The sequence below is a fragment of the Haliotis rufescens genome, unplaced genomic scaffold (genome assembly GCF_023055435.1).
Source record: "Haliotis rufescens isolate VD_foot unplaced genomic scaffold, xgHalRufe1.0.p SCAF_145, whole genome shotgun sequence".
NCBI classification, from domain to species: Eukaryota; Metazoa; Mollusca; class Gastropoda; order Lepetellida; family Haliotidae; genus Haliotis; species Haliotis rufescens.
The window spans coordinates 115843-128155 of NW_025963830.1; the positions used below are offsets into that span (position 1 = coordinate 115843).

The 12313-nt window shown below is 41.1% G+C and overlaps 1 protein-coding gene across 1 annotated transcript in view; it reads left to right on the forward strand.

The window, feature by feature from the left end:
- Positions 1 to 1781: 1781 nt before the first annotated feature.
- Positions 1782 to 12313, forward strand: part of LOC124128800 — a 121038-nt gene continuing 110506 nt past the window's right edge. The window contains exon 1 of the mRNA XM_048395790.1: positions 1782 to 1892. Coding sequence (XP_048251747.1) covers positions 1782 to 1892 — 111 coding nt within the window. The remainder of the gene's footprint in view (positions 1893 to 12313) is intronic.

Genomic DNA, 12313 nt, shown 5'->3' on the forward strand with positions numbered 1-12313 from the left:
GTTAAACTGCGGCACGGTATCTCAGTGAGCTAGCACTATAAATCGGCATCAGTCCAGACTAGTACAAGCAGCCACACACACACGCGTGCATGCACGTCGCTATATAAGTGCAATAACCTTGGAAGCGACATTAAACACAATTTCACCTCACCTATAGCCAGTCCGGCTTTTAACAGAAGCAAGATATTTTATAACAACTTAGCTGCACTACATATGCAGAAGAGTTATATAAAATTCAACAGACCGGTGTACGTTGGTATGAGTTTTCTTGACTTGTCGAAACACTTAATGTATGACTTTTATTACAACAAACTTAAGAAGCAATACGGCGATAGATGCGAGGTGTTTGTACGGACACAGATTCTTTGTTGATGGAAATACGAACCGAGGATGTATATAAAGATATGACAGAAAAAGGATAGCAAACACAAACAGTATAAGGAAGCATTATTCAAAGGTAGAACATTCAAACACGAGATGAACTCTTTAAGAAGTTACAATCATAGGATATATGGATTAAGAATGAACAAGCCATCATTATCCCCCTTATATTACAAAGAGATGGATTGATAAGGATGGTGTAACTACCTTTGCTTATGGTTATGGTGGTAATACTGTATCGTTGGGAACTATGAGCAACTCTTCTCATACAAATGCCCTGCCCGGTCCATCTTTAAGATAATAAAGAATAGGCTGTCCTTCTTTCATAACCAACTGACTAATGTTATATATCTTAAGAGACCAAATCGGATAGGTTGCGTGACGTAGGCCTCCTTCGAGTTCAACGGGCTGGTATAAATATCTTACGCTTACTCTATCCAGAAAGTTTTTGTTCTTTGCCTCTCCACGGTGCTGAAGATTCGGAAGTTACGGATTTCATTTTAATCGGATGGTTTCTTTCTGATTAATCTTGTTACTTCATTATTCAGCACTGATACAACAGCTGATAATCGTGTCACCCATTCGGTTGATCTTAATCGTTTCCGATTTCATTTGGATCCCATTCTGATAGCCAAACAAATGTTCCGCTAATGTCCAGTTAAATCATTCAATGATAGCTTGACTTGGCCTCTTTTTCACCATGCCTAAATTCGACAAAGTTAACAGTTTAGTTACTGATCCCATAAACTCGCGACCAGGATCTACTTGAAATAGCTTGGGCCATTTTAGTGGTCCGTGTTTATATATGCAGCTCAGTGCATTAGCTACTTATGTTGAATCTTTCGAGGTTAATGGCTCAGCCTCTTTGTATCGACTAGCCACATCCACTATGGTTAAAGCGTATTTATACGTTTTGCGTCTTACCTTATCATGGGGAAGAAACTTCATTCGTCGTAAAAATATCAAACTTCTTCCTCGGTATATAACGCGGTGCTGGTAAGTATATTTGCCACATCGCTTGTTTCTTCAACCAATCCTTGGCCACACCTTTAGATACCTTAGCTGCAGTGACTAATTTTTCTATTGCTCCTATACCTTTCCAATATCCTCGTTGGCTATAGTAAATTTTATTCTTATTAATTAATATTGATGTTTCTTTAAATACGTCTCATGACAATCGTTGAATCGCATCATCGTTTACACATAAAAAAATCCCTCTGTAGTAGCGGTATAGGTATATAAATCTGGCTCCAGTGGAAGTGGTCCAGAATCACCATTACCTATACTACTCATACAACTATTACGTATTTGTTGTTGTGTCTGTATTTGGCATTTGATACGTGCAACCTCAAGTCCAATGGGAAAGGCATAAGCATATAAAGGGATTGATAGTTTGCAGAATGGCAGAAAATGTCCAGGTTGCGGCATTCGAAAACTACAAGGCAAGGGAAGGACTGACTCCCAATCAGATCGTCCACATCTTCTCAACTGTGGCTGAAATCTATGAGGAGGCAAGTGGACATAACCTATTCCATTCATACTCTGTACGTCAATGTAAAGACAATCATTCAATTGTAAGACAGTCACATAGTTGGTTGGTTTGAGTCTAATCTTTCCATGGCTATCATACAGCAGGTGCGACGTTATCATACAGCATGTGCGACGTTATCATACAGCAGGTGCGATGTTATCATACAGTTATTTAATTGACTTTAATATCATCTAAATAGACTATGGACGATGACCTCACACCTGTCAAGTTAACACGTTGTTAGAGATGAATATGAAGACGAAGTTTTGTCGTATGTACTTTATGAATAACCCCTTGGCATTCCATGTTAGAAGTATGGGTGCTCAACACTTCGCTTTTTAGCTTATCGTAAATGGAATTGGGCTTCCTGACTTGGTTGATGTCCCTACAGTCTTCCTCGTCTTATTGCTTAGAATTGTGCGCAGTGGCACGGATCGTTGCTCGGATTTGTTTTGCACATATTCAGTTATTGAAATGTCGCTGTAATGGAATGTTGCTGACTGCGGCTTTACCCCCCTCGATGCCAGAGGGACATATGACCATGTTCATCAACTCACGCTTTGAAGTAGAAAACAACTCAGACTACATGGCACACATTAAAACACTTGACCGTTTTTCGGCCCCGTAGTAGAATTCCGGGTGCACATAGGTTCCCAGCAACCTATGCTGGTCGTTTGAGGCGACTGAATGGATTGAGTGGTCAGAGTCGATGACTTCGTTGACTGCCCCACGGCGTGTCTGGCAATATCAATCGTTTGCTTGTCTGGCCTAGACCCTTTTGAAAGACACCACTGGAATAAACCACACACAACCTCTCACTGAACGATTCAGGCTGTTGGTCTACGCGCTGAGCCGAAACAGTGTGGTCAGAAAATCTAATGTTCTATATGACTATGTGTGAACAGCATCCTTTCCAAATCTGTGTTGATGGTGTAGAGGGGTCAAGACCATTCCATGGAAGGGGCGGTAGGCTCTGATACCACCAATGTGGAGTTGTCGTAAGATTGTTCGTCGGCTGATGGGTTGTCCCAGTGCCGTCGCCGCCATTGACGTCACTGTCACGTATTGGCTCAGCAGGTGGACTGTCCGCAGGTAGCGGTCATCACATGGCGTGATGACCCTTGGTCTTCCCGATCTTGGACAATCTTGTGTCTGGCCTGCTTGCTGATAATGGCTCAACGCGTTGCTGATAGTGGTTTGACTGCAGTTAAAGGTTCTTGCTATCTGCCGTTGAGGGTCCCCATATCGGCCATACCAATAGCTCTATCATGTTCCTCTTGTGTGAGTCTCGGCATCTCTCTGATGTTCTTTTGGATGCTGCACCCTTGCTCTGCCCCACGTCAATCATGCACCAACATTTTTATCAGTTCCAAAAAATCCTGTTGTTCCCATTTTCATGACTGCACGAAATTCACTGAATCCTATAAAAGGTGACTTTCATGTGTGCACAGGGTATGTTTAGGTGAATGTTTTCTGATAACGTTCTACCTTATCGCACTGTCTTGACCTCAGATAAAACGTAATTTACAAGTGATAAGTTTCTTTTGCCCGGTAGTGTACAATGTGGAACTGTAAAATTGACTCTTTAAAAAGGAAATGCAAAACGGATATTTTTGGCCATAAAAGCAAAATTAGCGGAGCAAGAGGTGCAAAATAAAGAAGTTTTATGTGTTGTAGGGTCAGTTACAAATTTCCCGGATAAAAATGATCACAACAAGGACATGCAAACCATAAGTAGTGAAACACGTACAATCCTGAAAAACGCACCCAGTGCATTAACAAAAGGGCCATTGAGCTGCACGTACTGCACGTGCAGCAGCATTGTGAAAGCTGTGAAAGTGCAGGGTTTTTGTTTGGCTGGCATCTGCGTCAACAACATGCCAAGATTAACAGAAGTGCAAAGAAAGAACGTCATAGGCCGCTTGGGCAGCCAGGGGAATCCCGATCACCTGTAGCCAGGGTTTTCAGTGTAGTGCCCAGTACAATCACACGGCTATGGGATCGGTTTCTACAGCGTTGGTCAACTCGTGATCGGGCAAGGTCAGGACGCCCAAGAGTAGCCACTCCCGCCCAAGATCGCTACATCCGACTGCGCCACCTACGTGAAAGGACGATCACAGCCAGCTCAACCGCATCCCAAATACCGGGGCTGCGTAGAATCTCCGACCAGATCATACGAAACCGTTTAAGATCTACGGGCAAGATGTCCTGTTCGACGCGTCATATTGAGTCGACAGCATCGTCACCAACGACTGCATTGGTGTCGCCGGGAACTGCATACAGGAAGTGGACAGGTTTGGTGGGGTAGCGTTATGATTTGGGCGGCTATCTCAACATCTCATCATGCTATGACAGGTTTGGTCCATATCCAGGGCAATCTTACGGCCCAATGATACATCAACGAAATCTTCCTACCACACGTCTTCCCAATTGCAGCCAACAACAACGGTGTATTCCAGCAGGACAACGCATGACCACATACAGCACGGATCACAAGACCCTGTCTACACAACAACAATGTCTCCCCTGGCCCACCAGATCCCAGCATTTGAACCCGATAGAGCACCTGTTGGATGAAATAGCTAGACGGCCACGCCGACGTCAACCACAACCGGATACGTTGCAGCAGTTGGCTTTTGCGTTGCAGGCCGAGTGGGCTACCATTCCCCAAAATATGATTCGCATACTCGTTCCTTCCATAGGCAGGCCGCTATCGATTCCAACGGGGGACATACGTGGTATTGATTGTAGCTGACCTTCACCTTAGACTTTTCCCATGTACTGATAACTGAGATGACTACAATCACCAACGGTTCTCTCCACAACATTTTGGCTCAATACCTTGTACGGTTCCTTGTATAAATGTGTTTTCCTGCATCACAAAAATCTGGCTTTCTTTTGTTGAAGAGTATAGTAAATTGATTCAGGGGGCAGTGACAAACCTTGAGCGGAGATGTTAACTAAATCCACATTGCCATCAGGGTCTCCCTGACATCATTGTGGTTGTACACATTCACGCAGAGACCTGCATGAGAAGAGAAACGAGTTTTCTTTTGTTTAGTAACTTGGATCTCCTAAAGACCGGACTCGCGGTCATTCCCTCCTACACCACGTGTATTTCATGTATACTCATACATAAAATCATATTTCAAGTTATAAGATGGAAAATAGCATTTTCATTATACCTCATTATGTCCAATAGAACTGAACGCAGCGAACATCTTGGTTTATACATTTATAAACAACAGGTAATATGTCACAGACTAAGACTATGGTTTGCCATGTTGATGGTAAATACAGTTTAACAGGAATTACAATTGAAAGTGAATGTCTCGCGTAGCCGCGGAATGTCAGTTCTGTGTAAAAGGCAAAATAGCGGTGAAATTATTTGAATAGCGTACCGAAAATCAGTGATGACAAAAAGCAACACTTAGCGGATTATCTTAATTTGAGATTCAAAGATACGATACATAACAAACTAGTATACATGACTTCCTAGATCAAGGTCGGCGGAATTAGGAAAGGTTCTTTATTTCTTGTTTAACTCCGCAATATTCCAGCTGTATAACGTCTGGCTGTTAATAATCGTGCCATCGACATTATGAAGGATAAGATGACTTGCATTCCAAATTACCAGGTCTAACCACCCGACACAGTAATCACCTCTGAAAACATAGTTGGTATTTAGTGTTATTGGCGCTAGATTTGGGACAATATTCATGTTTTGATCCGAGCAAAAATACACAAGCCGGAGTTATGGTTACCTCGGAAACAGCCACCACAACAATTCACCAAGATGATGGCGCCTCACTGTTGTTGACTGTCACAGTATTCACTAACTCACCCTGTCGTGGAAGGCAAAGTATTTAATCACTAACCCTGTCATGGAAGACAAAGTATTTACTCACTAACCCTGTCATGGAAGACACAGTATTTACTCACTAACCCTGTCATGGAAGACACAGTATTTACTCACTAACCCTGTCATGGAAGACACAATATTTACTCACTAACCCTGTCATGGAAGACACAGTATTTACTCACTAACCCTGTCATGGAAGACACAGTATTCACTAACTCACCCTGTCGTGGAAGACAAAGTATTTAATCACTAACCCTGTCATGGAAGACAAAGTATTTACTCACTAACCCTGTCGTGGAAGCCACAGTTTTTACTCACTAACCCTGTCGTGGAACACACAGTATTTACTCACTAACCCTGTCGTGGACGACACAGTATTTACTCACTAACCCTGTCGTGGAAGACACAGTATTTACTCACTAACCCTGTCATGGAAGACACAGTATTTACTCACTAACCCTGTCGTGGAAGACACAATATTTACTCACTAACCCTGTCATGGAAGACACAATAATTACTCACTAACCCTGTCGTGAAAGACACAGTATTTACTCACTAACGCTGTCGTAGAAGACACATTATTTACTCACTAACCCTGTCATGGAAGACACAGTATTTACTCACTAACCCTGTCATGGAAGACACAATATTTACTCACTAACCCTGTCATGGAAAACACAGTATTTACTCACTAACCCTTTCATGGAAGACACAGTATTTACTCACTAACCCTGTCGTGGAAGACACAGTATTCACTCACTAACCCTGTCATGGAAGACACAGTATTTACTCATTAACCCTGTTATGGAAGACACAGTATTTACTCACTAACCCTGACATGGAAGACACAGTATTTACTCACTAACCCTGTCATGGAAGACACAGTATTTACTCACTAACCCTGTCATGGAAGACAAAGTATTTACTCACTAACCCTGTCGTGGAAGACACAGTATTTACTCACTAACCCTGTCATGGAAGACACAGTATTCAATAACTCACCCTGTCGTGGAAGACAAAGTATTTAATCACTAACCCTGTCATGGAAGAAAAAGTATTTACTCACTAACCCTGTCATGGAAGACACAGTATTTACTCACTAACCCTGTCGTGGAAGACACAGTATTTACTCACTAACCCTGTCGTGGAAGACAAAGTATTTACTCACTAACCCTGTCGTGGAAGACACAATATTTACTCACTAACCCTGTCATGGAAGACACAGTATTTACTCACTAACCCTGTCATGGAAGACACAATATTTACTCACTAACCCTGTCATGGAAGACAAAGTATTTACTCACTAACCCTGTCATGGAAGACACAGTATTCACTCACTAACCCTGTCATGGAAGACACAGTATTTACTCACTAACCCTGTCATGGAAGACACAGTATTTATTCACTAACCCTGTCGTGGAAGACACAGTGTTTACTCACTAACCCTGTCGTGGAAGACACAGTATTCACTCACTAACCCTGTCGTGGAAGACACAGTATTTACTCACTAACCCTGTCGTCACTGGATTGTTTGTAATATTTTGACATGTTTTCTATAATGATAATTAGACATGGAAGACACAGTATTTACTCACTAACCCTGTCGTGGAAGACACAATATTTACTCACTAACCCTGTCATGGAAGACACAATATTTACTCACTAACCCTGTCATGGAAGACACAGTATTTACTCACTAACCCTGTCGTGGAAGACACAGTATTTACTCACTAACCCTGTCATGGAAGACACAGTCTTTACTCACTAACCCTGTCGTCACTGGATTGTTTGTAATATTTTGACATGTTTTCTATAATGATAATTAGACATGGAAGACACAGTATTTACTCACTAACCCTGTCGTGGAAGACACAGTATTTACTCACTAACCCTGTCATGGAAGACACAGTATTCAATAACTCACCCTGTCGTGGAAGACAAAGTATTTAATCACTAACCCTTTCATGGAAGAAAAAGTATTTACTCACTAACCCTGTCATGGAAGACACAGTATTTACTCACTAACCCTGTCGTGGAAGACACAGTATTTACTCACTAACCCTGTCGTGGAAGACAAAGTATTTACTCACTAACCCTGTCGTGGAAGACACAATATTTACTCACTAACCCTGTCATGGAAGACACAGTATTTACTCACTAACCCTGTCATGGAAGACACAATATTTACTCACTAACCCTGTCATGGAAGACAAAGTATTTACTCACTAACCCTGTCATGGAAGACACAGTATTTACTCACTAACCCTGTCATGGAAGACACAGTATTTACTCACTAACCCTGTCATGGAAGACACAGTATTTATTCACTAACCCTGTCGTGGAAGACACAGTGTTTACTCACTAACCCTGTCATGGAAGACACAGTATTCACTCACTAACCCTGTCGTGGAAGACACAGTATTTACTCACTAACCCTGTTATGGAAGACACAGTATTTACTCACTAACCCTGACACGGAAGACACAGTATTTACTCACTAACCCTTTCATGGAAGACACAGTATTTACTCACTAACCCTGTGATGGAAGACACAATATTTACTCACTAAATCTGTCGTGGAAGACACAGTATTTACTCACTAACCCTGTCATTGAAGACACAGCATTTACTCACTAACCCTGTCATGGAAGACACAGTATTTACTCACTAACCCTGTCATGGAAGACACAGTATTTACTCACTAACCCTGTCATGGAAGACACAGTATTTACTCACTAACCCTGTCATGGAAGACACAGTATTTACTCACTAACCCAGTCGTAACTGGATTGTTTGTAATATTTTGACATGTTTTCTATAATGATAATTAGACATGGAAGACACAGTATTTACTCACTAACCCCGTCGTGGAAGACACAATATTTACTCAGTAACCCTGTCATAGAAGACACAGTATTTACTCACTAACCCTGTCGTGGAAGACACAATATTTACTCACCAACCCTGTCATGGAAGACACAGTATTTACTCACTAACCCTGTCATGGAAGACACAGTATTTACTCACTAACCCTGTCATGGAAGACACAGTCTTTACTCACTAACCCTGTCGTCACTGGATTGTTTGTAATATTTTGACATGTTTTCTATAATGATAATTAGACATGGAAGACACAGTATTTACTCACTAACCCCGTCGTGGAAGACACAATATTTACTCACTAACCCTGTCGTGGAAGACACAATATTTACTCACTAACCCTGTCATGGAAGACACAGTATTTACTCACTAACCCTGTCGTGGAAGACACAGTATTTACTCACTAACCCTGTCATGGAAGACACAATATTTACTCACTAACCCTGTCATGGAAGACACATTATTTACTCACTAACCCTGTCGTGGAAGACACAGTATTTACTCACTAACCCTGTCATGGAAGACACAGTCTTTACTCACTAACCCTGTCGTCACTGGATTGTTTGTAATATTTTGACATGTTTTCTATAATGATAATTAGACATGGAAGACACAGTATTTACTCACTAACCCTGTCGTGGAAGACACAGTATTTACTCACTAACCCTGTCATGGAAGACACAGTATTTACTCAGTAACCCTGTCATGGAAGACACAGTATTTACTCACTAACCCTGTCGTGGAAGACACAGTATTTACTCACTAACCCTGTCATGGAAGACACAGTATTTACTCACTAAACCTGTCATGGAAGACAAATTATTTACTCACTTACCCTGTCGTCACTGGATTGTTTGTAATATTTTGACATGTTTTCTATAATGATAATTAGACATGGAAGACACAGTATTTACTCACTAACCCTGTCGTGGAAGACACAGTATTTACTCACTAACCCTGGCATGGAAGACACAGTATTTACTCACTAACCCTGTCATGGAAGACACAGTATTTACTCAATAACTCTGTTATGGAAGCACAGTATTTACTCACTAATATAACCCTGTCGTCACTGGATTGTTTGCAATATTTTCACATGTTTTCTATAATATTAATCAGACATGAAAGACACAGTATTTACTCACTAACCCTGTCGTGGAAGACACAGTATTTACTCACTTACCCTGAGGTGGAAGACACAGTATTTACTCACTAACCCTGTCATGGAAGACACAGTATTTACTCACTAACCCTGTCATGGAAGACACAGTATTTACTCACTAACCCAGTCGTCACTGGATTGTTTGTAATATTTTGACATGTTTTCTATAATGATAATTAGACATGGAAGACACAGTATTTACTCACTAACCCCGTCGTGGAAGACACAATATTTACTCAGTAACCCTGTCATAGAAGACACAGTATTTACTCACTCACCCTGTCGTGGAAGACACAATATTTACTCACTAACCCTGTCATGGAAGACAAAGTATTTACTCACTAACCCTGTCATGGAAGACACAGTATTTACTCACTAACCCTGTCATGGAAGACACAGTCTTTACTCACTAACCCTGTCGTCACTGGATTGTTTGTAATATTTTGACATGTTTTCTATAATGATAATTAGACATGGAAGACACAGTATTTACTTACTAACCCTGTCGTGGAAGACACAATATTTACTCACTAACCCTGTCGTGGAAGACACAATATTTACACACTAACCCTGTCATGGAAGACACAGTATTTACTCACTAACCCTGTCGTGGAAGACACAGTATTTACTCACTAACCCTGTCATGGAAGACACAATATTTACTCACTAACCCTGTCATGGAAGACACATTATTTACTCACTAACCCTGTCATGGAAGACACAGTATTTACTCACAAACCCTGTCGTGGAAGACACAGTGTTTACTCACTAACCCTCTCATGGAAGACACAGTATTTAATCACTAACCCTGTCACGGAAGACACAGTATTTACTCACTAACCCTGTCGTGGAAGACACAGTGTTTACTCACTAACCCTGTCATGGAAGACACAATATTTACTCACTAACCCTGTCATGGAAAACACATTATTTACTCACTAACCCTGTCGTGGAAGACACAATATTTACTCACTAACCCTGTCATGGAAGACACAGTCTTTACTCACTAACCCTGTCGTCACTGGATTGTTTGTAATAATTTGACATGTTTTCTATAATGATAATTAGACATGGAAGACACAGTATTTACTCACTAACCCTGTCGTGGAAGACACAGTATTTACTCACTAACCCTGTCATGGAAGACACAGTATTTACTCACTAACCCTTTCATGGAAGACACAGTATTTACTCACTAACCCTGTCATCGAAGACACAGTATTTACTCACTAACCCTGTCATGGAAGACACAGTATTTAATCACTAACCCTGTCATGGAAGACACATTATTTACTCACTAACCCTGTCGTCACTGGATTGTTTGTAATATTTTGACATGTTTTCTATAATGATAATTAGACATGGAAGACACAGTATTTACTCACTAACCCCGTCGTGGAAGACACAGTATTTACTCACTAACCCTGGCATGGAAGACACAGTATTTACTCACTAACCCTCTAATGGAAGACACAGTATTTACTCAATAACTCTGTTATGGAAGCACAGTATGTACTCACTAATATAACCCTGTCGTCACTGGATTGTTTGCAATATTTTCACATGTTTTCTATAATATTAATCAGACATGGAAGACACAGTATTTACTCACTAACCCTGTCGTGGAAGACACAGTATTTACTCACTTACCCTGAGGTGGAAGACACAGTATTTACTCACTAACCCTGTCATGGAAGACACAGTATTTACTCACTAACCCTGTCATGGAAGACACAGTATTTACTCACTAACCCTGTCGTCACTCGATTGTTTGCAATATTTTGATATGTTTTCTATAATGATAATTAGACATGGAACACAGTATTTACTCACTAACCCTGTAGTGGAAGACACATTATTTACTCACTAACCCTGTGGTGGAAGACACATAATTTACTCACTAACCCTGTCATGGAAGACACAATATTTACTCACTAACCCTGTCGTGGAAGACACAGTATTTACTCACTAACCCTGTCATGGAAGACACAGTATTTGCTCACTAACCCTGTCGTGGAAGACACAGTGTTTACTCACTAACCCTGTCATGGAAGACACAGTATTTACTCACAAACCCTGTCGTGGAAGACACAGTGTTTACTCACTAACCCTCTCATGGAAGACACAGTATTTACTCACTAACCCTGTCACGGAAGACACAGTATTTACTCACTAACCCTGTCGTGGAAGACACAGTGTTTACTCACTAACCCTCTCATGGCAGACAAAGTATTTACTCACTTACCCTGTCGTTGAAGACACAATATTTACTCACTAACCCTGTCATGGAAGACACAGTATTTAATCACTAACCCTGTCGTGGAAGACACAGTATTTACTCACTAACCCTGTCATGGAAGATACAGTATTTACTCACTAACCCTGTCATAGAAGACACAGTATTTACTCACTAACCCTGTCATGGAAGACACAGTATTTACTCACTAACCCTGTCATGGAAGACACAGTATTTACTCACTAAACCTGTCATGGAAGA